Raw genomic sequence first — 27,992 nt, forward strand, 5'->3', positions numbered from 1 at the left:
AGCAGTAAGCATACTTCAATGCTGGACTATTCCGAGGTAAATCTTTCCATGATTTCATCCACTACGAAAGGAAAAATGATACATTTCAATTACTAAATTTCTTTTTTCAAAGAAACATTTTGAGAAGAAAATTTGTAACAAATAATACAGCTGTACTTTCATTAGAGTGGATTTAGATGTTCATATTTTTATTCCAGAATTTATCTGCAGATTATATAAATATAAAAAATTTAAAAACAAAAAGCTTAACTGCAATCAAATGGAAGTTTCCCTCAATGTCAGCCACCTAAGGCTTTCATTTCCTTGCAGCAAAGGTTGAGGAAAAATGGCTTCCAATATTCTGTAATTTTTTAAAAATTATTTACTGTACAGTACTTACAAACAACTGGAACAATTACAACTGATGCCCATGCAATGTTATCAAGGATTATCAAAACACAAAAAATAAAAATAAATAACAAAATAAAATGTATGCAGAACCCATGTAAGAAAATGCATTCAGGTACTAGTGCTTGATGGAAGGAAAATCATTAGTACACATACTTGGATTTTTAACCCATTGAAAAACAGGAGGTTATATACCTGACGACTCACAAGAAGAATGTAGGGAGAAATTGCCATATTAAATCTAATGAAACAATATGAAACACTCACTTTAAATATATTATAAAAATATAACATTTGAGGAGCAAAAACAAGACTCATATTTTCCCGAGGAGAAGAATAAATACCCTGGCAGTGTTGAACTCAAGCATACATGTAGGCTTTTGCCCCACAGGAATCAAACTAGACTCAGAACAGGGAAACAAGAGCTAATTAATTAACTATATGCACCAGTCTAAACATTTATCCAACCCCACCAAATACAGTGACAAAAAAGCACATAATAACAGGTAGGTCAACAAACGAGTCACAATCATTGCAAGTGCCTTTTACCATACACACACACACCCGCGATCATTGTCTTACAATGTTAGGAATAAGAATGGCATGATAATAAATAATGAACATAAATTTCTGCATTAGTTCCTCAAAACAGTACACCTTGAAAAACCAGAAACCGATATTCTTTAGTACCCTAATCAGAAGTTCACCTCAGGACTACAGTACTCAGTCTTTGGAAAGGTATGGCTGAAATGTGTTGTGGTGTGAAAAACCAACTGGTTCTGAAACCTTCTAAAGTACAGTACATGAATGAAACGAATGCAGAATCACTTCCCCAATGCTACGCCCACGACGAATTGGAATTTGTGAGAGTCGAGTTCTTGGCGAATCACTGAGACGGGATCGCGGGTGTTTTACAAGCTATTTGTGGTCCAAGTGGGTGTCAGGGATTGTGATTGTGTGAGTTTCATTGCCCAAGATCAATCGCAGCCGTTTCATGGTGGGTCTGGGTGATGCTGTGCTATCTCCATCAGTGCTCTCCCCCTCAGAAATGTCAGATCGGCGACGGTGTTCTCGGTGGTGCTTTTTCCTGTGGCGTCTGTGATGATGATGGTGGTGGTGGTGGTTATCAGTCTGATAATCCTGATTTGTAATACCTTCAACGGTCAAAACTTCGTACTCTGGTTCGTACGGTACGCCAGAATCCGAAAGATGAGACCCAACTTCTATTACCTCATCTAGAACAGGAGACCTCTTCATGCGTAACTTTAACTTGACCCCACAACGAGTGCTCTTTTCTGGAGTGACAAAAGTAGCTGGTGGGGATGATGGAGTGTAACCTAATAATGGGTGTGGTGGAGATTCACACTGTGGAGATGATCTGCACTCACTAGTTACATTTCTTCCCCACCTACCACACCCAATACCTACTTTGCCAACTCTGAGAGATCCAGGGGTAGTTGAGTCATCCTCTTCTTCAAATTCATAAACATCTTTTGCCGGTGAATGTTTACTCATATCCCTTTCCTCACTAGAAACAGACTGACAGACCATTGCACTGTCCACGTCTTTTAAAGCTGTCTCTTTGCACTTTGAATGTCTGGCCTTTTTACTAAGGGGTTCCAAGGGAACAACGACCGGGTCTTGAACATTACTAGATTGCTGAGGTAAATGAGAAATTGGCAGTGATTGTTCTGATGGTTTGTCAATGTTATTGTTAAGAATATTACTAGAACACTTATCACTTACACTAATATAACTTAAACTAGAATTATCACATTTTTCACCAGGAGGTCTACGGAGTCTACGAAGAGGAGGTCTCCCGCTAACACTTGTACACTGGGAGGCAGCAACATGAGCAACCTTTCTGCCCTGCTGTAGCGTCTCTCCAGTTGCCACCTGGAGACCATCTGTAAGTTTTACTCTACTGAGATCTACAAAACAGTTTGAGCTGGGTGCTGTCTCTTTACTTTCTTCCCTCTGGGTCAATTCTTCCACACCGTCTTGCGGTAAAGCTGTTTGCACTGGTATGTCGCTCACCAACACCCTAGATTCCTCCTTTGGTGGTACTAATCTATCATCTGACGCCGAAGAATCAGGCTCAGTCAATTCTCCTTCTACTGTGTGCAACTCGGTTGGAGCCTTGACCTCCTCATTACTAGGATGACTAAGATGACCTCTTTGAGTTCGGGCATTCACAACTTCTGTCATGGCAGTGTTTAGCTGACGTCGACTGCGGAGTTTAATTCCTTTGACTTTGTGTAGCCCTTCCTGTTTGGAACAATCTTCTATATTAATATCACTGAGGACAGTGCCACTCTTAAGAGGTTCATCGGTCGATCCTACACGGCTTCTTGTGTGTGGCCTCTCTTTATTTACATTTTTCATACATTTTGCTGTGCAAACCGTTTTAGATGAGTCCTCATTGTTTTCACTAGTAAAATCGATGTTTTCTTGTGCACTATCTGAACTTGTTCTCCTATTTTTTGCTTTAGGATAAAGTCCATTAAGATGTAAACGTGCTTGTGAACTGGTACGCTTCCCAGTTATTTGGTCTGAACTTTCAGTGCTACCATCCGATTTATCAGAATCTTTAGACCCAACCCTAGTCCTAAGCTCACGTCGCACATTTTCACCATTAACCTTGGCTGAGAGATTAACTTTAAGTTTATTATCACCAACAGGTTCTTTAAGACTAACAGCTCTTTCACTTTTGGGCTTATTTGATAACTCTTCCCCATTGTTTTCTTGATTACGCAATCTTTGTCGACTAATCCTCAACCTTAGGTCAGTTTCCCGGAGTCTGTATCCTTTCTCAGCACCAGTTTCATTTTTCTTGCTGGCAAAAGCTCCCGTTCCTCTCCTGCAACATAAAAAAAAAAAAAAGTCAATTAGCATGAAGAAAAACATTTAAGTGATATCACACATAGAATGAGCATGTGTGCACATTTAATTCACAATAGTTTAAATATAAAGTCTATGCCTTAAATGGCTGGCCAAAAATAAACATTACAAAGTTTAACCAGTTCACTTAGTCAAATTTGTAGACTACTGCCAGACATATTTGTTACTGCAGTAGATGACAGGAAAAAATTGGAGCAAGTGGAGTTTAGGGCAGTTAGACAGGTTGGTTATCGGATAAGAAGTGAAAAGTAATGAATGAAACTATATACAAGCATCCCGGGAAAAATGATTTCGTCACATGCACTACAATACAAGCATACTGGGGAAATTTTTTTTTCATAACTACAACCGAGCAGTATTGTGTACCAAGGTCCTAGTGTTTGGCTGTCTCAAAAACGGCTGTTAGGGAACATTTTAATGTACTGCTGTGATTATCTGTATATTTATACATGATAATTTAAGAGGTTTTAAGACCAAATATTCTCTCTTTCACTGTTCTGTCATTGTCAGGCATTATTAGAAGTAGCGGTGGTACTGACACTTGATCCAGTTGCCAACACTGCTACCATTTATATGTTATGTGATACAAACCTAGACCTTGCTTGAGATCACACACATCACATCATATGGTAACCTTAAAATCTGTTTCTTGTTTGTTTTCTTGGCCTAGCCAAAGCTAGTGTAGCAAAGCATAACTTTATGGCAAAAACTATGAGAATCATTGGTGTAATTGAACTGACATCCATTAATATCATTTGAAACACGGAAATAAAATCCAGCAAATGGGCAATTCTTGAAACGCCTAGTGTAATAGAAAACCAGAGTAATGGAAAGGGTGGCTAAATTTTGTTTATGTGGACATTAACTGAACTTACCTTTATTTCCTTTCATTTGAACATATGTTTTTGCCATAACAAAACTGATATAATTTTATTTTACATGGTTCATACATCCAAAACACAATTAAACTTCACAACTGAAATCTGGGAGGGGACACAGGTTTGTTTGAAAGTTCTGCAACCTTGCAAAATTTTGTAATAATCCAGCCAATAATATATCCACAAGACTTCTATTTTATAATGAGCTAACCTATAATATACCCAAAAGATACAATAACATCCAAGTTACCTCCTTGGAAAGTTACTAACAATGATAAAACAAATATAAAAGTAATATGTTGTACATACAGTACTTTCATTCAAAATGAAGCTTCAGAAATTAGTTTATATGAGAGAGAGAGAGAATGTGCATGCACCTGTTATATAATCCTAAAATAACTCTTTTGCTCATCTCCACATAAAGCATGGTAATGATAAAAACATAAAAATATTTCATTTAAAAAAAAAAAAAGAATGTGCTCATGAAAACCTGGTTCCTCTAGTAAGGGACCCATTTTCTTAAATTTTTGTTTATCATTCTCTCATAGTTTCTTTGAGCAAGCATTATGTCATGGAATTTGCAGGATACCCAAGGAATCCATGGAAAAATTAAAAACATAACGGTCTTAACTTACTAGTTCAGGCAGAAATTGCACGCTTGTAACAAAGACAGTTACAGTTTGCTGTGTTCATTCTTGTTTAAAGCCCATTATCTATTACACATGGCTATACTATGGATGACAAAGCTCATTCCTTTTTTAGTAATACTAACACTCAGAGGTACCATAGCTTTTTCATCATTATAAACAGAGCAGACCACAGGCTCTTCTGCCTGAATTTCTGTCTCTTCATGATGAAAAAGTCTAAGTAATGCAGATGAATGTCCAATCTGAAGAGCATATGAGCCAATAGTAGCTTACATTCTGTGCACATTTTAATAAAGAAAATAACTTGCAACCATCATACAAAGTCTTACCTTTCACATGTCAAGCATTCACAATATGAGTTATTATCGCCAAAGAAGTCTTCACCATAGAAACAAGTGATTTCCTCTCCCTCTTCAATATCCCTCAAGACTTTAACGCATGCTGTTCCACGTCCAGTAGCCGTAAACTGGGGGGGTAATGAAGAAAATCAATCTCCACTGACTGAATTGAGGAGAAACCCTTTAGGATACATTTTTCAATAAGGGTTCATTCCAATTACGATATTAAAAAGTAGTAATATAACCAAACATTCTGAACTGTGAACCTTCCCTTGGAAATCTATAACCAACATTGGCAAATAAAATAATAGAAATGAGCAAAGATCATGTTTTTCTGGTGTCATTCCAGGAACTGAGAAAATTTTGTCAAGATGGACTCGGCACAAAAACCCAAAGAGCACTTACCTTACAATTAGCCCGACAATCATGATTAATAAATGCGGCAGGACCTAGCCAGAGCTGAGCGCAGTTTTTCCTACATGAATACATAACAGAAAAGTCGTTCTTGCCGGGATGTAGCAGTTGCGTCTCTTCCTCTTCACTTAGCTCGGCAATGCACCCAACCAGAAATCCAATCTGCTCATTCTTATACCTGCAATAACAAGTCAGTCTATTACCTTGCACAATATTAACCTCATTTAAAAACTCCTTTAAATAGCCATATGAGGGTAAAGGAATGTGACTCAGAACTCTTGTCAAATTAACCTTGAATAATTATACCAATAGTTTAGCTTCCATACCATTAGTCAGATTTGACACGTCTAGAACTATATATATATATAATTATCTGATCCTATTTTTTCATTCCATTTACTAATACATTAGCAGTATGGTTTTATATACATTTTGACCAAACTTCCCCAAATAAATCAACAGTAGGGTTTTATAAACATTTTGACCAGACTTCCCCAAATAAATCAACTAACATTAAACTGACCTTTTTGTGAATCTTTTCATTGTGACCTTTATAGTAAATCTTTTCAGTTTCAATATTTATTATTTTTTTAACTGGATTTCTTATATTTCTTGGAAATACAGGTGGACTAATAAGTTGTGCACATTACAGGTGGGGGACTTCAAGCCACCCAGGCCACATAGCATGTCTGTACTCTGGGTTATCATTTTAGCGAGTAGTCCAACAATTCCAAGTCAAATTTCTAGCTCAATGGAACAACAACAACTGGAACAGGATAATTTTAAAATCTAGGCTATGGTAGGAAAAAAGTGAAAATTGCTTACCACTTCTTAGTTGCACATATCTTTCCTCCAACACAGCCTTCCATGGAATATCGGTAACATGGCTTAACCACAAACCCACTTTCTTTATCGAAAACACGTAAATAGCGAAGCACATGTTCCTGAAAAAGAAAATAATTGAAAAACTTACCAAAGTCTTCAAACATCTCAAAATTAAGTCATATGAAAGAAACTGACATTAAAAACATCTCTGACTTAGGATATTTCCATTGGAAACCTAATAAAAAAAAAATAAAAGGTGGCATAATGATTGACCTGCACTGCCAAACCACAGTTTCTGTGACGTGTTTAGCACATGGCACTTAGAAGGTCAGTGGTCACTTCACTGTCTCAATCTTAACCCACCATCTACTTAAAGAACCTCCACGCTCAAATGCCACTGTGACAGGGCAGTGCAGAAAGCCAAGGTGGAAACAATACAGTAAATGGCAGGATAAATGACAGATGAAGTCATCAATTTTTTACCAAAACTAGACATCACCTGTTAGCTAAATTCTGAACATTTACTTAAGATATACTTGAACAGCTAAGGTTGACCTGCACTCTCTCTATATAAGGATTAGGTCAAAGAAGCGTGACCAATTTGAAGATGATAAAATTACTTCAACGTGGTACTCTCTCTTTGGTTTATATATAGACCATTTCTTAAGGGTTTGACATGTTTCACAAAGTGAAACAATTACTACATCCTTTGATGAAGGAAATAACTTGGATATCCGCAGTCACTTCCACAGCACTGTGTCTGTCCTCACAAATATTCATGTCACCAAAAACCTGCAAAACAAACATACCTTGAATGCTGCTTGAACAGCCTTGTTTTTAGTTATGAAGAACGTCCATGGCATCCAGTCTCCTGATACAAGTTGCTTGAAGGCCTTCTCGTAATCTTGGTGTACGATGAAGTCTTCAATAATTGTTCGGAGTTCATCTTTGCTACCTCGAAGTGGTCTGTACCTGTGTGGAAAAGATGGTTACATTGAAAAATATTTTAATAATCATTACAACTCTGAGGCATGCTGATTATCATAAAAATTACCAATTTCAAACTCAATGAATTTTCTAAGAATACATAAGAGCCGCCGATGTTAGAGGGACAATGATGGAGGTTACTAAATGAGGTGACTAAGGCGATGGTGAATAAAAGAAACTGGCTTGGATAAAAGTGGAAAATGTATCAAATCGATTCTTTGGAACTTAAACAAAAAAAATGTATCGCTTCGTTATTTGACTGCTAAGATTATTAAATGTGACTTTCTCAATGAAAGGTCTATCAGTGACAAGAAAATAAAAAAAGCTTCTATTACTATGAGGAATGTACCATTAATATCAGAAGACAGTGCTGGTCAAAATACTTTAGTGAGGTTATGAACAAGAGATATGAGGGGAATTATCTGAATGTACACAGTATATCCGTAGTTGAAGATAACCTCAATGTCACAAAGAATAAATCACAGCTTAGGAAATGGTTTCCAATGGAGTGGTAGGGCACAATGCACTAACACATATGCTATCATAGGCTGAGTCAACAAAGTATATATTACATAAACAATAAAAACGTATCACTACAGACCTACTCAGTTTGCTAAGTGCAATTGCAGCACTATCCACAGTAGTTTCAAGTCTCCAACTTTATTAAGTAAACACTCAATACACAAAAAATTGTTCTTACCTTACATTCATCTTATGGGTTGCAAATCCTAAGTACTGATCCAGTACTAGGGCTGTGGCTAAATCATCAATGTCAGAGAGCTCTTTGGGGGTCATGCCGCAGCCTGTGGTTGCAGTGCCCCCACCACGCATTAACCGACCCCCTTGAGCCACCACCATTTTGATCACACTGTCACTGGAAAAAATACAAGTAATCAAAATTAGATAATTTCTACAAAAAATATCAATGCCAAAAAGTAAAGAATAGATTATTAATGATATGGCAGTAATTATTTCTTCCAGCACTAAAGATAAACATCTTAAATTTAAAAAATGTCAAGTAAATCATTAGTCTTGCTCTAGTTTCACAGATAAATTGCTTCTGTGGTGGAATATATATTTAGGTCCCAAGCTAATAGACCAGTGGACCAGTGAGTTTCCTGCAGATAAAAGCAAACAAGATTCCCTTCTTGGAGGACTAAACCTAAGGTTCCACAACAAACAAACCTATTAAAGAATTAGAAAGAAGGGCAAATCAACAGCTGAAGAAATAGTGCTTTCAGTAAAAACTGTTTCAAGCTGGCCTCTTGAAAGAGACAGATACTGTAGCCAGGGCTCTGCCCCAATGATGCCACAGTGTCCAGCAGTAGCAGGGAAGAAAAACTGCTAGCCTTAGCATTCTCCTTCCTTCTTCCACCTGGAATGCTGGGTGCACAATTGGGCTTTGGAAAAGGTCTAGCCTCTACTCTAACCTGACACTAATGGTGTGACCAACCCTAAAGACTTGGTAGTAGACCCTGAGCCACGGTCCAAAAGTATCAATGGAAACTGAGCGCAATCACCTCTACCCTTGGACCTAGAGCCGTTAATGGAACCAAGTCTGAAGAAAAAACTGAACCAAGTCTGAAGAACAAACTCATTCAAAAAGATTGACTGATGACCAGCCTCCAACCCCATCGACTTCTGTGCAGTTAGGAATCCAATATAGAAGCCAGAAGGCTGGTATTCTATGACTTCCAGTGCATTCTTCTCCAGTATTGTCCTAACCTTTGCTGATAGGGTTAGAGTTTTGGGTGATTCCAAAAGGCAGGCCAGTAGGTGGATAGGCAGGTGGGTATGTCTTGGAAAGTAGCCTGCAACTGTAACTGTCCCAAAATGACAGACTGCCCAGTGCTCCAGCCAATCACTGCCACACTGCCCAATTGCATGACAGGCATCACCATGAGATGGGACCACCTAGCTTAGCATCCACCACCCTTCCTATTGTCTCCACTACGGGCCAGGGCCTGATGGATGGGTGAAGCCGCAGGAAAGAATTCCGGCCCTTACATAAAGAAGGTTGAACACACATGGTTTAAAGGACTGAATCTTCCCTGAACCTAAATTTCAGGTGCAGCCAGCCCAAATGACTTGGATGCTGCTCCTTATGAAGTCCTGGAGGACTTGAAGGGTACAATAGTGGACTGCAAGTATCCAGGCCATCAGAAAGCATCTTCTCCACTACCACCTTCACTCTGCTCTCCAAAAAGGGTAAAAGGAAGTCCAATGATGATCCACTGAAAGTTGAGGCTATTATCATCTGAAACTTGTTCTGATGCAAGTGTTGGACGCTACACCAAGGCTTCTCAAGGTCAGACTGGTGAAAGCAACATTCAGCACTCTTCCTTCTGGCACCTAAAATTTACTGTGATCTGAGGAAGTTTCAATGGTGACAAAGTCAGCATATGTGTTCAACTGTCAAGCCATGATGCAGCCTGAAAAGAGGGTAGGCAACTAACTCCATGGTTTCTGACTCTTGCAGCAAAGAGGGAAGCAACTTTTGCATGTACCCTTTAGGAGGATAGGGGTTAAGGACCTGCCTAACCCTTGAAGAAAGAAAGAAAGAAAAAAAAAAAAAAAAAAAAGTGCTACTTTGGCTTATCTGCTCTGAGGTGCTAGCACTGTACTAAACATGGCAGAAGCTCTTTGGGACGCCGTGTTTAGTACTAACTCCTCAGGGATCAAAGTATTATATACACTCATTTCTATATTGTGTGGTCGACAAATTATATTAATAAACGTTTACCATGCGGTATTCAGTACTAGCAATTCGGAGTAGGTGATGCACAGATAACCCAAACTAGCACCAAAAAACCAATATGGGAAACACTCTAATTAAGTTAAAGATAAATACGGCACCATATTAAGAATAAACACCATATGAAACAAATATAGTGACACAGGTTAGCATTCAAACTCATTCTGAATAAAGCTTGTCTTGCCTTTTTTCTGTCTTCTCAAGACAAGCTGTACTGGACATCCTTGTTCCTAAATATTCGAGACTCAACCACATTATCTTCATTCAAGTTATTTTTTCCCATGCATGCACTCTAGGAAGTCGTCATCATTTTAGGCTTTCTTAGGTTTGATCTTAGGCCCTGTCTAAATCTATAAGGCAACCTATTTGTAATCTTGAAGTGTACTGCTAGTTAAAGCACCATCATGTGCATTCTAAGACAATCTACATTGTCCTTCTCCTCCTACCTCCCAACCACTTTTTCTTAACAACAACACTGACAAACCAGCAAAGCCGACATATTCCCGTACAGTACACCACTATTTACTGGATGTTCACCTGTCAAGATTCCTACTATGCTTTGCTTTGTTCATGGATGACATCAACCAGTTTTACCTATCTAACTGGAATACTACCGTAATGCAAGACCTTTCAAATTATTCATCTTCGTACTCTGCCACCAAATCAACAAATGCCTCAACTAAAACCAGGTTATTCATCTCTGAGCATTTTGGTAATTTTTTTTTTCCTCCATACTACTGAGGATAAGCATATAGGACCGAATTTCAATCACAAACTTTTTGGTTTCATTCCATATTCTGCAAAACTGTCTAGTCAGTTTATGATGAGAAATTTCACTATCAACAACAAAACTCTTCAGTGTTACCATCTTACGCCAGCATTATTATCAACTCCATTATGGATGCCACTTTCAAAGCCCTGAATTCATTCGTTAGTATACTCAGGTTTCTCAAGCTTCTGGTATATTGTTGTAGGGTCCCATGTGGACTCCACACACTGTTATCTCACCTGGCTCACTAACCTACTTACTGTACAACATCGTCTCCATGAGCAAAACACACGGACACAAGAATCACAGCGTACATCACGCACCTTTTATACATATATTGCCATTCATAATACTGTCATGTTGAATGTACCTTTATTACCAAACGCTTTACAATGTCAGCATTTCAGCAATATGTACCATAGCTTCAGTCATGCCTTGTATATCAATTTTGTATGTATATATATTCATCAGTCAACAAACACAAATGATTGTGTGGTACCTCTGTTTTTGTTCCCCTAGTGTTGGACACTATATTTCCGCTCACAAGATTTATTAACCTGTCTATTTGTTGTCTGAATAAATTGGCAAGTTAGTAGACGCTGACTCTTTCTCACGCCTTCGCTACATTGGTAACCACAGAGATGAACAACCCAGCCAACCCCAAAAATGCCAGCCTCTCCAGCGAGATTATCGCCTACACCTCCAAACGTCTACCTCCATTCATGCCCCACAACACAGAAGCTTGGTTCTTCAGGGCAGAAACAACTCTTCCAATCAAAGAACATCCCCTCCTCAACACGAAAAGCAGACGCCATCCTCAAATTCCTGCTGGACAACGTCTTCGAGCAAAGGGCAGGGTGGCTCATAGAACTTTGAACTTATCACCTACGAATTGCTGAAGGACCAGCTGAAATCCTTCAGCATGCCACCCAACCAAAGAGCCAAGAAATTCCTCAACTACGTGGGAACACCCATAAGAGACAAATGACCATCGCACGTCTAAAAAAACTTGCACCAGCTCATCACACTACCCGCCACAGATGGCCAACCTGAGTCATCCCTAGACCTTGTGTGAAAGGTACTCCTCACAAGTTTACCCCGCCAAACACTGGCGGCGATGCCCAATGCCTCCACCATACCACAACTGAAGCATTCCTGAAGTTCGTCGACGCAGTGCATGTAGCCCACAAGACAGCGGAGCCCACCCACACATCTACCAACAACAGCAGCAGCACCACGACAGGCCCAGCAGTCAACCAACACGGAATCTGACAGCAACCCAGAGGGAGCAGCTGCCCCCATCCACAAATGAAACTTCACCAAGCAATTCATCAAAGGAAAGACCAGACAGAAGAAAGACAAACCACCAGAGGGGATGTGCTACTTCCTCTGGAGATTCGGGAAGAAAGCCCGCAAATGTGGCAGAGGCTGCCTGATTTAAAAAACATGTAAGAGGGTTGCACCTGAGACCCATCCGACTGAACGTCAGTGGTAAGCAGACCGGTTCCCTCGTAAGAGAAACTGAGCCTGCCCACCGCTGCCTTTCTTTCATGTACGAATGTAGAGGCTCCATGTGCTTTTTCATCAGGGATGAAAGGTCAGACACAGAATTCCTCGTCAACACGGGAGCATGCTGGTCATTTGCGCCAGCCAGCTGAATGAATGATTCAACTCAGCTCCACCTACCAACCTCCATTTATCCACCACCAGCGGAGCACAACTGAAGATGCATGTTAGGTGGGATATGAATGTAGCATTCAATGGGAAAGACTGCAGCTGGCCTCCATCACAGCAGATGTGACAATGGCACTGTTAGGAGCTGACTTCCTAACAGCACACAACCTCCTAGTGACACAGCATCAAGAAAACTGACCCCAAAAACAACTCCAACATCACCTAGTCAACAGCCATACAGATGTACCGCCACCACACCGTCACCTCAGCAGCAGAGATGACAAATATGCCCCATCGCAGCAGCTGCCCAACCACTGGAAATATGACAACTACAAGACTACCGAGAGGTTTTCAACATGCAGCATGACTTAACCAAACCAGCAAAATGCAACATCCAGCACCATATAGAAGCTGAAGGCACCCCGATCCACTCACATTTCAGATGTTTAGCCCCCGAGAAGTTCACCTATGCCAAAAGTGTGTTCAAGACCCCAAAAAGACCCCAGTCAATGGACCTCCCCCTTCACATGGTACCTAAACCCTGCAGAACATGGGTCACATGCTGAGACTATCGGTGACTAAATGTCAAAACGAAGCAAGATAGATACCCGGTGCCGAACATAGCAGACATAACCAACCAAATGAACGGAGCACACATCTTCACCAAAACAGACCTGCTGAAGGAATACTTCCAAGTTCCAGCAGCGAAGGAAGACAGAGAGAAGACCGCGATCATCACCCCTTTGGCACCTACACACTCAACTACAGCTGTTTCGGGCTTTGCAATACAGGGGTAACCTTCCAAAGATTTATGGACAAACTGCTTATCAACCTTCCATTCTGCGGGGTCTACATTGACAATATCCTCATATTTAGCGCCAACCTCAAGCAGCAACTTAAAAACATCAAAAAAGTACTGCAAATACTCCAAGAAAACAAACTAATAGTAAGGGAAGACAAATGTAAATGGGCCAAGAAAACAGTAGAGTTCCTGGGACATAAGTAAGCCCAGTGGGCATTAAACCCCTACCAGAAAAGGTAAAAGCAATCACAGACTTCCCAAAACCACCAACAATTAAAGGAGTACAAGAATTTTTTGACTAATGACTATTACCAAAGATTCATCCCTAACATTGCTAAAATTATGGGTCCAATATATCAATGCCTACAAAGAAAACAGAAAAAGTTAAATTGGTAAAAAAATCAAGATAATGCATTTCTTTTAGCAAAACATGCGTTAATCTGCAACCACATTAATACCCCAGGACGTTGATAAATACACAAGTAACACGGCAATGGGCGCGTGCTAGAGCAGGACACAGATCTGCACGTTCTTCAAAAATCACAGCAGAACAGAAATACTCCACTTTCAACAGGGAGCTTCAAGCAGGAAAAGTCGGTCAGTTTCCAAACAGACCATCAACCTTTGGTGCATGCCTTCACAAAGTCAGCAGATGCATAGTCAGCCGCAACAGTGGCACCTGTCAGCAATAGCAGAACAACCCTCCTCCATCAAATACTTGCAGGGTTCTGCAAACACTGTGGCAGACGCACTATCAAGAAACTGTGTCAACACCATCCAGCTTGGGATAGCCTATCGCAAAACAGCTGAAGCACAAAGACGATGCGGACCTACAGCAACTGCGGTGGGACAACCCCGCCCTTCCATGGAGCAACCTGTCAATCAACAGTGGAGAGACACCCATCCCCTGGAAACGAGTACTGGATGCCCTTACCCCTACCTGCCAGGACTCAGAAGAAAAGCCTTCACACTGCCCACAACCTGTCCCATCCATCAGGCTGGACCCCGAATTGGATCTGGTGGGAATCAAAACGACAAAAAACTTGATGAGAGAATACATCCCCTGTCAGACATCAAAAATCACTAGACGAAGAGCGGGATAAGACATAGTGGGACCCCTACCCGCCTTGGAGGGGTACAGATAATTGTTCACCATCATCGACAGAATTACCAGATGACCCGAAGCAATACCGATGCAGCAACAAACGGCAGAAAGCTGCGTGAAAGCCCCCATTGGTTGGGTCAGAAGACACGGAGTCCCGCAGATCATCGCGAGCGACAGGGGAGCCAACTTCACGTCCACCCTGTGGAATGCCCTCGCAGACAGTTTGGGGACAAAGATAACACACAAGACAGTCTACAATCTAGAAGCTAACGGCATCATCGAAAAGCTGCACTGGTCATTGAAAGCATCACTCACCACCAGATGTCAAGGCGGGAGCTGGATAGAGAGGGATACCGTGGGTCTTACTGGGCCTAAGAATGACAGCATGCAGCATTCAACACATCTCCAGCAGAAGTCCTACATGGCCAAGCACTAACATTGCCAGCAGATGTCTTTCAAGATCAAATGAGCCCAACATCCCTATCCGACACCGCCAGTGAAGACAACCTACCACGTGACCAGAGGTGTACATCCCCAGTGAGCTGCAGAACGCAAAATATGCGTTCATCCAGGTAAGTGCACACAGAGCCCCTACTCTCCCAAGCCTACTCGGGACCATACCTTATCATCCCGAGGCAACACAAAGTCTACCAGATGACAGTGGACAGCAGGATGACGTGGGTCTCCATTGACCACCTAAAGCCAGCATGATCCCAGACACCAGCCTGCAACCGTAGGCCTCTCCAAGGGGGGGATCCTGTAGGGTCCCAGGACCCCACACACCATCATCTCACCTGGTTTGCTAATCTCACAACATCCCCGGGCGTGAAACATGCGGACACAAGAAACACAGCATGCGTCACGCACTTTTTATACATATCTCTCCATTCACAGTATTGTCATGTTAAATGTAGTAAACCCCTGTATCTGCGGTGGATGCGTACCACCCCCCCGCAAGTAACTAAAATCCACGAATACTTAAAACCCTTCTAAAAACACTTAGAAGTGCCTATTTTGATAGTTCAAAAACACACACACACAAAATTGAAAATGCTTATGCCTGAGTATTTTAATAGTTTTATCACAAAAAGTGCATTAGTCATGAAAATATGAAAATACAATAATTAGTAAATATTTCTCAAGCGAAAAATACTGCGAATAGGTGAATTTTCCACAAATAATATGTATTTATGTTCCATTCAGAAATCTGCAAATTGCGAGAAAGGGAATATGGGGGGTTCACTGTAGACGTGTATCTTTATTACCATACGCATTACAATGTCAACATTTCAGCCATATGTACCAAAGCTTCAGTCATGCCTTGTATGTCAATTTATATATACATACTGTATCATCTGGCAACAACCACAAATGATTGTGTCGTGACCTGTGTTTTCGTTTGCATGGTGGCAGACGCTACATTTCCACTTGCAAGAACTACTGACCTGTCCGTTTGTTGTCTAAATAAATTAATCAGTTTGTATACACTGACTCTTACTCACACCTTTGCTATCAAATCATCCACTAATAAATCATATTCTAACTCCACAAAAATGTTCTGTAAGCTTTTTTTTTTTTTATTTATTCATCTACTTTTGAGAAGCATGTATGTGCCTGTTTCATTTAACCCACGGATATTTTACAAACATACTCTGTGGGCTACCCTAACACCAATGTAAATCCCTCAATACGTCGCTTTGCAAGAGTTATCTGCCTGTTTTTCCCAATCACTTCTACCTCCTCATGCACTTACTTCCTTTAGTTACTTTTCGCTTATGTATTTTCACTATTATACTCTAGATCTCATCTCATATCACAGTAGCACTTTTCCAGCAGAAAGATATTACAGTAGCACTTTTCCAGCAGAAAGATATACATTCCAAATGTTACCCTAACCCTCAATGATTGTCTGAATCAGAGGGCTGAATTCAAAACCAGAACTGGTCAAACGAAGGTCATTTTGGTGTGCTTCCAACCACAAATATGAGGAAATGAATACAATAATAAGTACCATATTTACAAACACACACACAAAAAAAAACTCACACCATATTCCAAGTCCATTGGTGCTTTGAAGGTGTTCCATTATTTCTTGGAAAATGTTAATTGCTTGTTGCACACAAACCATTTGCAAGCGCTTGAGAAACTTTTAGTTTGGTCATGTAATTACTTTACAATTCTCTCAATTTCCACCACCTAATATATTCATGCAAAACAATGGCTGCCTTGTGTATAAAGTCAATGGGAAGTGTAATATTTTAATTTTATTTTCCAAATGAAGGTGAAGTAGGTTTTTCCTTCTACTGATGAATGCCTCGCATACTAGGGAATGAGGGGGAAAAAGCCTGGTGATCTGTAATGACTGGGACACTGGGAATAAACTTATTCCTTCATGCTACGCCTCAAAATACTGAGGTACAAACGCTAAGGGGAACATAAGGGGTGGCTACTTGCCACAGTGTTTAACATTTAGGTTCAGATATGTTTCCGTCCAGTATTTCACTTATACGACTTACGGTGCTCTAGGTAAGGTCAGATGGGGTTTTGGGAAGTCAGTTAAGTTAAAATGCATCTTAAGATTAGCTTTAAGATTTATGTTGCCCTAGGCAAGGTTAGGTAGGGGAGTCTAGGGGCTCAGGTACGACCTAGCAGCGTAAGATAGAGAAGCTAAGGTTAGGATGCATCCCTGTAATTTATGCTATGACTTTCAGTACCCTAGTCCGGTCAAGTGTGCATGTATGGTAGGACCCAGGTCCCTAAGTTAGGTAAGGGAAGATAACAATAAGATACAATCAAGTAACTGGCCTTGAAAATGAGCTTCATATCTGATACTGTTTGGATACATGAAACATTCTTTTTTTCCTTGTCAGGCTATCTTACAATTTATGCATTTCAGAGCAATTTGTGTTGATGTGATTCACTTATTTTTGTTAACCAATCCCAATAAAAAACATGCTACCGAATATGAACCCCATAATTACATAGGAGCTTGGGAAAACAAAAATTACACCAAGTGGTTTGCATGGTAATTATCAATGAATTTTTTTGGCTGAAGAATATAGAAAAAGGGTGCATGTGATGCAGTAGTGGTGAGATATGGTAACTTGAAAAATTTTACTTATATAATGTGAGAAATTCCCTGTCTTTTGTTTGTGTGTTATGCAGAAAAGCTCTGCGAGACACCATGTTTAGTACCAGCCCTTGGTTAAGTTAAGTATATCTTCGTTTAACCAGACAACTGAGCTGGTTAACAGCTCTCCTAGGGCTGGCCCGAAGGATTAGATTTATTTTACGTGGCTATGAACCAACTGGTTACCAAGCAACGGGACCTACAGCTTATTGTGGAATCCGAACCACATTATAACGAGAAATGAATTTCTATCACCAGAAATAAATTTCTCTAACTCTTCATTGGCCGCTCGTCAGAGTCGAACGCTGGGCCAACAGCGTGCTGGGGTTAATATAAAAACACAAACCAAAGACAGTCAATTTCTCACATTCAGTAAATTTCCCACATCTCGCCTCTACTGCATCTTAGCCTATACACATTTTTTTAATACGCAGTAAAAGAATTTCATTAATACGCATCATCTCTGTGCACAGCTCTCCCTTAGAATTACCATTTGCACCAACAATAATAAATGGTACATGTATCTAGTGAAAAACTCAAGTCTGAATAAAACAAACAGTTTCCTTTGTTTAAGTTAGGCTAGGCCAGACAGGTGGACAAAAATCTTTTCACAATTCAAAATATTCTCCTGGGAAACCTTAATTTGGCACTTGGCGTAATTTCATCTCTACAGGATTTATGGCTGATTTATGGCTGGTGAAATGGGATAAGACAAAGAAACAACTGGCCTAATGTCAAATTTCATTAAAACATTTACGCAATAATGACTGCAGAGTAACATAAAGCTTTTCTGTATTAAAATGTAAATAAAATAACAACTGGTTCCCTCATTTTTCTGAGTACTGTATTATCTTTAATGCTAGCCTCCACCCGGGGTATTAAATATTTATACATTTCTGTTCATTATAAAACTGGTGTAATGTTGGTTTTTCTCAGTCATTGGTGAATTCGAGTTTCGCTCCGATTGGAAAATGCTAAGCTACTATTAACCCCCTACATCTAATGGTAATAAGGCCCAATGCTAAGCTACTATTAACCCCTACATCTAATGGTAATGGGACCCACATGAGAAACTAGTAAAATTTTACTTGAAAGCAATAGCACATTCAGGACTTGAAAATAAAATCATCTTGTTTTAGTGCTTTGAATATCTCTGATATTCGTTTTGCTTGCGTAGCCTATCGCCTTAAATCACACCTGACCTAACCTAACCTAGGGTACCAGGTCCTTATCCTTGTTGTTGGGTAGGTCAATTTCAAACGAACTAACGTCAGAAGCATTCAAAGCACGTTAAAACATATGAAAATTATATTTTCAGATAGTAGGCAGAGTAGGAAGACAGGAGTAGGTGTTGGTAACTTCAGTACCTAACGAAAACTTCCACAAAATATACAAGTAACTTTATGTGCTCTAAACCACCCGAAAAATAACTTACCTGGTTTGTTTCTGTCAATTTGCCAAGCGACGATTTTTTCCACACACACACACACACACAAAAAAAAAAAAAAAAAAAAAAAAAAAAAAAAAGTAACTACCCAAAGCTCGGTGCTAGTGTTAACTGTGGGGGGCAAACCACCCATTGCCAGGTCAGGGCATGGCACCTTAAGTCAGGTTAGGAAAGTAAGTTCTGATTAGGTTGGGGCACGACACTAGAAAAAGTTAGGTTAAGGTTGCTTTGGTTAGGTCACAGCCAATGCCAGGCCTGGTCCGAATGGAAATCTAGTCCCACTGGTCTGTTTTCAACATTTAGTGTTACTTGGGGGGTCCAAGGGGGTCAAGCCACCCACAACACCCCCAAGGCCTGGTCAGGGCACAGCGCCGCAAGTCAGGTTAGGTAGGTAAGGTCTGATTAAGTCAGGACATAGAATTCTTGGAAAGGTTAGGTTTGGCTCGTTCTCACAGTCGGATTTCTCACAACCACCCGTCTCCCTACTCTGCATCTGCTCCTTATGTTCAAGTCCAAAATACGATAATGATCCCAACTACGATAATGTCTTCTTTTGGACAAGAAGCGGGGCTTTCTACGTGGTGTGGCCGTTGGCTCCAAAATACGATAATGATCCCAAGTAAAATTTATTCCAGTCCACAATACGATAATGATCCCAAGTAAAATTTTACTCAAGTCCACATTACGATAATGATCCCAAGTAAAATTTTATTCAAGTCCACAATACGATAATGATCCCAAGTAAAATTTTACTCAAGTCCACATTACGATAATGATCCCAAGTCCCAATACGATAATGATTAAAATTTTATTCAAGTCCACAATACGATAATGATCCCAAGTAAAAATTTTACTCATAGTGAACCCAACTAAAATTTTATTCAAGTCCACAATACGATAATGATCCCAAGTAAAATTTTATTCAAGTCCACAATACGATAATGATCCCAAGTAAAATTTTATTCAAGTCCACAATACGATAATGATCCCAACTAAAATTTATTCCAGTCCACAATACGATAATGATCCCAAGTAAAATTTATTCAAGTCCACAATACGATAATGATTCCAAGTAAAATTTTATTCAAGTCCACAATACGATAATGATCCCAACTAAAATTTATTCAAGTCCACAATACAATAATGAACCCAACTAAAATTTTATTCAAGTCCACAATACGATAATGACCCCAAGTAAAATTTTATTCAAGTCCACAATACGATAATGATCCCAAGTAAAATTTATTCAAGTCCACAATCAAGTCCCCTAAAATTTTACTCAATACGATAATGATCCCAAGTAAAATTATTCAAGTAATAATGATCCCAAGTAAAATTTTATTCAAGTCCACAATACGATAATGATCCCAAGTAAAATTTATTCAAGTCCATACGATAATGATCCCTAAAATTTATTCAAGTAAAATTTATTCAAGTCCACGATAATGATCCCAACTAAAATTTATTCGATAATGATCCCAACTAAAATTTATTCAAAACGATAATGATCCCAACTAAAATTTATTCAAGTCCACAATACAATAATGATAATGATCCCAAGTAAAATTTTATTCAAGTCCAAGATAATGATCCCAACTAAAATTTATTCAAGTCCACAATACGATAATGATCCCAAGTAAAATTTATTCAAGTCCACAATACGATAATGATCCCAAGTAAAATTTATTCAAGTCCACAATACGATAATGATTCCAAGTAAAATTTTAATGATCCCAACGATAATGATCCCAATTAAAATTTATTCAAGTCCACAATACGATAATGATCCCAATGATTTTACCAAGTAAAATTTATTCAAGAAATTTTCCAACAAAATACAATGTCTGTAATGATCCCAAGTAAAATTTTACTCAAGTCCAAAATACGATAATGATCCAAAGCAAAATTTTACTCAAGCCCAAATTTTGATAATGATCCAAAGTGAAATTTTACAACTTTAAATTTTTTGAGTGGGGAATGACTGAAAAAGGGGGCATAATATATTTAATATCTATTAACTTAAATAATCTTTCCTTTTTTATTAAGCAAACTCTTCTTTCTATATTTCCCTTTATCTCGTTACTTCTTTCTAATGAACACTATCTTCTTTGGACACTTGAATTTCAAGACAGTGGCCGCAGTGGCCTTGTTCCTTACGAACAGAGTTAATTTTCTGAATAATAATATATAACCTAATTTTCGTAACCTGACCTCACGAGTGCAGCTGTGCGCTGCCACTGAGTTGCCCCCAAGTGATATGGACTGGGAGAGAAATCAATACAGATGAGAAGTGCAATTGCTAAGTACGGCACCACAAAGTAAACAAAGCATGTTTATGAAACGCCAACCTAGCATACCTCTGTTACAGGCAATTTTTGACAATTTTTTTGCAATGCGGAATAACGCCTTGAATTTTGGACTACAGGGAAAACCCTTAAATAGCCTAAGTGTGTCTGCCGAGTGATACGAAGTATTTTAGTTTTTTTTAGATAATGGAAAAGTTGTTTGTAATTTGGAAAACTGATATTTTCAATTTTCATCATTTTGATTTCTGAGGCTACTTAGGAACCCTTCCGCTTCCTTATGAACCACCAATAATTATCGACCGAACCACAGTGCACAAGTACCCCTAAGACCCAAGGTAGGTTAGGTAGGTAATCATTCGCCTACCTGCAAAAATAAAATTTAGGCCTGAGCTAACCTTTTTCACAGAGGAGAAATAAGAAATTAAATGGGATAGGCGAAAGCCTTCAGAATAGCCCAACAGCACAGTGCAGAGGCACTTCAGCCTCAGGGCCAGAGCAGTCTACAGACAAGGGTCAGACAAATCTTTGTCAAGTTAGTCACACTGATTTTGTCAAAAAGTCCCTCTGCTCACGATTACGCCTTCGGGTAATTCATTTGTCGCTGGGGAAATTTCCCTTGGGTTTACTTTGACAGCTGTCTGTCTGCTTAGGGTCAGCCCTTACGTCGAGTGCCGTCCATTACAGAAAAAAAAAAGACGAGCAGAGGGCGAGTAAATTCGGGCTAGAAATAATTCCTTCACATCATTCGCACCGTTTCGCGGCGTGAATGAATGTGTAGAAGCGACCACCACTTAAAAATATCCGAACACAGAACGGTCCGTTTCCTCATCAGCTGATGATCTATACGACAAACGCTGGACCACACACCCACTCTCTTCCGACGCCTTTCGGCCCCACGACACCCCATTTCACTCGGTTCTGGGCAGACCCACACGCCCGCCGCGGGACACACGGGCTTTTTCGCAGACCCCACTTCGCACAGGTCCTGCCAAAAACCGATTCTAAGGCCAAGGACGTCTCGCGGGTGCAACAAACTCTATGGCCCTCCAGAGCGGAATTTTGTTTTCTGGACAACTTTCCCCACCTCCACTTCTCTCGCGATTTTCGGGGCCTTACCGCTTTCCTGGGTCCTCTTCCGGGCGATATTAGTCTCAATGAGTTACTTGCGAACACGTCCATACACTTTTAGTTTTCCATAATGGCAGTACAGAGTGATATTTCCACGAATTTACATTTTTCATGCACAGAGAAAAGTGAATCTATAGAGACATCATGGCTGACTATTTGATGTAGCAGGGGGGCCAACCTTCGTCAGAAATCGTAGCTGCAACCCTAACAAATTTTTATGTTCAGTAAAGTTGTCGTATGATGTATGTTGATAATAGTATATTCATTATAAATTACACTTGGGAATGCAGATAGATGCATTGGAAGATTGGCACGTTTTGTGTCTAGGGATTTTCACCTGTTTATGAAGTATCACCTGAATGCAGGTGCATAAATCAGCAATGAGTAAAGCCAGATGTATTCACTTTGATACATAAGATAATAATATTGCCCCTTTACAAAATACTATGTAATGTGGGAAAAAATCTCATTCATCATTATTCACAAATGAATAACTTCAATATGTTGGTATGTCTGGGGAGACGAAAGCCGCACTACGCAGTATTGGTGCGCTATTACTCCCAGGCTTAAACCCCTGTTTTACATAGAAAATTACCAGTTGACATTTCACACAATTATATGATTCCATTTTCTACACTGTATCATAACTATTGACTACTAAGAAGTATCGTATGCTGCTTTGAACGTCAAAAAGACTTTGAGGAATAGTGACGTAAGGTAGATGACCGCACTACTTTTATTGGCGGATAGCCATAGGTTGTAATAAACAAATGAATTTTCCGGAACAAGAGATCCTATTATATTCGGGGATGAATTTTATAAGTCCAGGAGATCATAAATCAGTGAAACTTTTCATTTATACCGAAACCATAGCATGCTATGTCGACAATAGGTTGTCACTCTGGGTCGGCAGACTTTCTAGCTAACATTTAAATGTGCACAATAAATCAAGCACAATTTTACTGCAGGTGAAAGGGAAGCTATTTGATTCAGGGTTTTGAAATGACTAGACTAAGAAAATAATTAGATTAATGTATTGAAGACGTATTGTGTAACGGGAAAGGAAAGTAACTCTTTGTCCCGCACCTTTGTTTAACAATTTTTTGAAGCAGGGAAATTCGTAAAAGGAAAGCACTATCACTTTATTTGTTAAGAAAATTCATACATCTTTTATCCCACAGAATTTAAAACACAAGAAATATAATGTTTTCTTGGCGTTCAAGGAAAATTTCGTAGCAGCTGTGCTAAAATTTCCTCTTTTCATGAACTATGAGAAACCGGCCGACAGATTTTTCCTAGTTGCACGTGAAAGCACTATACACACATTTTTTTTAACAGTTCAGCATTTAGCAAATTCCCTTGACAAAGATTGACTCCGGAGGAAACGAATCAAGACAAAGAAAGAGTACCACATGTTAGGACAAAGGTCAGTGCCTCGTGCTATAAGACAAAAGGTCAGTAGACCTGATGTTCACATCAAGAGGCATGGGTATGGAAGGGGGTCGTTGCCCCAAAGGATGCTCTGACCAGCAGTGTGAAGTCGCTGAATTTTGGTGAAATTCAGAATAGAGGAGGCTGTATTCGTAAGAATGAATATACACTAATTATGAATCGAATATGAACGTAAACCTGTACGCAACTCGAATGGAGCTAATTTATTTTACGAGAACAGTTAAAAAGTAGTTCAGCTCTGACATACAAAGAGTAACCACACTCTTGGTTTAGAGAGCAGTACTTTTCTCTCTCATTTTTTTAAACAATATTAATGACTGCTGTAATCTTTTCTCTTTCTACAAGGAAAGATGATGAATTACTAGAGAATATATATATATATATATATATATATATATATATATATATATATATATATATATATATATATATATATATATATATATATATATATATATATATATATATATATATATTGTGTCCAAAACGGTCCCGTGGATGAAGTAGTATAAGAATATATCACGTAAATATTAATTATTATTGTAACGTAATCTTTAGGGTTACGAAGAGCTTTTAATAGATCTTAACAAGGAAGCAATATTGTAAACACGTTAACAAGCTACCCAAGCCAACGTACTTGGTGCGAAATGCAATAACGAAAATCTTAATGCAGTAATTTTTACAATATATAAAAAGCTAATGGCTTGTTTAAGTTTCATAAATGAATGAATAAAGCAACCTTCTGCTAACAGACTGCCATGCACTGATGAACTTTTAACAGCTAGTTTAGCTGAATGTCAGTCGATAAGGTGGTCAAAATTTCTCACTAGAAAAACAGGAAAACTACATGTTGCAAATATAGGCCTAAGGACGGCCTCTCGTATGGTGTTACCAGGGAGGCATATACATTATTCACAGTTTTTGGGAAGAGACCAAACAGTCAGTAGTGAGGGATAAGTCTCGGATTATTGGTTGCAAATCAAAGACACAAATGGAATTGAACCTTTCATCGATATACGAGCTGGTACCAGATTTCACTCTTTCCACCTTCCCCAAGATAATTTTGAGGTTCGCTGACATGGTCCGTGTTACCGAATTCAGTCTAAACTCAAACTCCTTTGAGAAACAAATTCTACACTTGTACTTCACCAACTGATTCTTCTCCAGCATTTTGCCTACGAGGAACTACAGCTAGGCTGACTCCAGATTGACAGCTGTCGTGGCCTCCGTCTCCTGTTTACTCACATAGTCTCACAAGACATATCCGTGACATCAGCTCCTCTGTGACACTCCCCACAGTGTTCAGGTCATGAAATCCAACAAAGGACAGACTGAAGGACAGTCACCATTGGCAGTACTCCATTTTAAACTTTCTCCTCCTAAGGTACAAGCCCACCCAACTAAGTCCATCAGTCTATCTCTGTCTTGGACTCTTCTCTCACCCTGCTCCAGTTAAGCAGCTTTTGTCAACAATGGCCATTGTTGCCCTTACATTACTGGAATCTTGATCACTTGCAGGGAACATGAGAGTGCCTTTGCTCAAAAAATTGCAGAGGTGGCTACCAGTCCAGCAAACCTACTCTGATCGCTTTCTTGGGAGCACAAGCTTGCTATGTGGCTTTGTACCTGACTCACCTTCCCTTGAACTATGTCTTCTCGCCTTTTCACCAAATCATTTCTTCTTTTAGTAGAGCAAGCTGTCTCATTAGTAGGCTCATGCGTGTCCATCTTCAGGCAACTGCAGCAAGAACCTGTGCTTTTCTTGGGGCATCACTCTAGGCTTAGTCACCAACTCACAGAAATGGACTAAATCGTCAGCACCTGTCACAATGCTATTGATGCCTTATTTGGGAAACAAGAGACCCTTCCCCTACATACCAATAATCCTAACTAATCTTGTTGTCCAAACCATCTCTTCCTTCTGAACTAGCTGCATGCTTCAAACACCCCTTCCGTAAAGGCATCATTCAGCTAAGCTTCTGCCTTCTCTGCGCTTATCTGGTCTGCCTTATATATCTCTGGATACAGTGCTAGGGCATCTCCTTCCAAATTACATTGGTGTGAAACTCGCCGCGTCCTCTGTAGTGCAGCTTTGCTGCGAATCTTGCCATTGTCAGCATAATTACTGTATCTCCTTCTTCACTGAGTGAATACATCATGGTGATGCTCATTTTCGCTTTTCTCACCATGATATAGAGGAGGACTATAACTAGTTAGCTTACGGTATAATATTATAAAAAGACAAGCAAAATAAAAATGAATTCTTCCCTGTTGCTGAGTCAGAGGAGTTATCTCATAACAGCCAAGGGCATATACTCACTTTCTGGACCTGAGCGACTTTTTACAAAGCATCGAAGCTTTGCTGCCGAACCCAGGCTTACCCTCCGGATTCAGTAGCCAATCACGATGCGACCTCGCGGTCACGTGACTTACATATCGCACCAATTTTCTGTCCACATGCCACTAAGTTTCCGCCAACTTGCCAAGACAAAACGGCTCAACTTACGGGGATAAAGTTTCAAGATCATATTTTCACGTTTTCTCACTACTATTTTTAATAATTTTACTCTTGACCATTTTTTAACTTCAAATTACTGAACGACACTTACGGGCTGCATGAGTAAGAGCCCGTGCTGGCATAAGCCAGCTTAATCAAAAACAACAACTGAATAAAATGAGTCTAAACCCCGATTACTGTGTGTCTCTTTTTTTTTATAACTTTATCCAGCATAGCCACACTGTGCCTAGCCTTACAAATACTTGGAAAGCCCTACCTGAACATTCCTACACGATGACAATTTTTGTAGGGGTGTCTGTGGAAAGTTAGTTTTCACACGCTGGAATACTCCTTTTCTGTCATTCTGGAACTGAAATAGAATAGTAGCAACCAAAAACAGTATGTCCAGCAGCATAAAATCAAAATAAAAAGTAAAAATTTTTACTTTGCCGTAAGAAAATATTCGCAACATTGTATACATCTTTTTTCTCTATCACGCGAAATTACAATAGATTGCCCCCGCAGGCTCGTAGTGCCTTCAGCGCATCTCATGTGGTGCATTGTAAACATTACATAAGGTTCTTCGCAGAGTGCCTTCGGCCCCTAGCTGCAACCCCTTTCGTTCCTTTTACTGTACCTCCTTTCATATTCTCTTTCTTCCATCTTACTTTCCTTAACCCTCTCCTAACAATTGATTCATAGTGCAACTGGGAGGCTTTCCTCTTGTTACACCTCTCAAGCCTTTTACTGTCAATTTCCGTTTCAGCGCTGAATGGCCTCATAGGTCCCAATGCTTGGCCTTTGGCCTAAATTCTGTATTCAGTTGAATTCAATACAATAGATTGCTCTTCAAAATTACGTAAATTCCATTGTTATTACGCCACTAAATGTAATTCATGTTATTTTGTACAGCATTTGCACATTATAGTTATAACTTAAGGATTAATTTCATTCATTGCAATAGTAGTAAATGAATTCTGGCTTTGCCTAATCTCTTAAATACGTTACATTTATCAACATTTAGGAATCGCTGAGCATTGCACGATTAGACAACGTAATGGACGGCTGCAGAATTATTTATATTTAGCCATCATTACTTATGGTCTGGGTACACTATTGAAAAAAAAAAAAAAAATAATATATATATATATATATATATATATATATATATATATATATATATATATATATATATATATATATATATATATATATATATATATATATATATATATATATAAGCTCTATTAGTTACTTCCACCATATAGTATTTACGCATTTGTAACATTCACGATGACCTCTCAACAAAATAATTCCCTCACACTTTTCTGTATACGCTTATATCACTACAAACCTGGAATAGATAAGTGGACTGAAGGGGCACCTCACTTTAAAACACCAAATTTACAGGAGGACTCGCGAATAAGCACCATGACCCTCCACAATGGAGGTTAAGCTGAAATTCTTGGCCACGCGTCTGTTGTAAAGAAATATCTTTGTACTTTTTTGTGTATTTTTCTTATTTGTATTCTAGAATACAATGTAAGTCT

At 39.4% G+C, this 27,992-nt stretch overlaps 1 protein-coding gene across 4 annotated transcripts; it reads right to left on the reverse strand.

Annotated features, from left to right (window-relative positions):
• Window positions 1-88: 88 nt before the first annotated feature.
• On the reverse strand, window positions 89-27,969 carry Hmt4-20 (Histone methyltransferase 4-20). 4 transcript variants are annotated; one of them, XM_067101589.1, is made up of 7 exons: window positions 27,797-27,969; window positions 8,078-8,251; window positions 7,200-7,362; window positions 6,391-6,509; window positions 5,557-5,743; window positions 5,143-5,279; window positions 89-3,247 (listed from the first exon to the last, which is right to left on the reverse strand). In XM_067101589.1, the coding sequence occupies exons 2-7, from the start codon at window positions 8,233-8,235 to the stop codon at window positions 1,306-1,308; spliced, it is 2,706 nt and encodes a 901-aa protein (XP_066957690.1). In that variant the 5' UTR covers window positions 8,236-8,251; window positions 27,797-27,969; the 3' UTR covers window positions 89-1,305. The 4 variants fall into 4 exon arrangements, with proteins under 4 accessions (XP_066957690.1, XP_066957687.1, XP_066957688.1 ...); XM_067101586.1 differs by lacking the exon at window positions 27,797-27,969 and adding an exon at window positions 26,720-26,807; XM_067101587.1 differs by lacking the exon at window positions 27,797-27,969 and adding an exon at window positions 22,482-22,663.
• Between the last annotated feature and the right edge of the window lie 23 nt (window positions 27,970-27,992).

Source organism: Macrobrachium rosenbergii, chromosome 57 (assembly GCF_040412425.1).
Source record: "Macrobrachium rosenbergii isolate ZJJX-2024 chromosome 57, ASM4041242v1, whole genome shotgun sequence".
NCBI lineage: Eukaryota > Metazoa > Arthropoda > Malacostraca > Decapoda > Palaemonidae > Macrobrachium > Macrobrachium rosenbergii.

Bases quoted from the DNA above. Each gene is read 5' to 3' on its own strand.
- Hmt4-20 (XM_067101586.1), bottom strand. The intron at 7,363-8,077 runs GTAAGAACAATT...TTTTCCACACAG, and splicing joins ACCCATAAGATGAATGTAAG to GTACAGACCACTTCGAGGTA. The intron at 6,510-7,199 runs GTATGTTTGTTT...TTTCTTTTTCAG, and splicing joins CTGTTCAAGCAGCATTCAAG to GAACATGTGCTTCGCTATTT.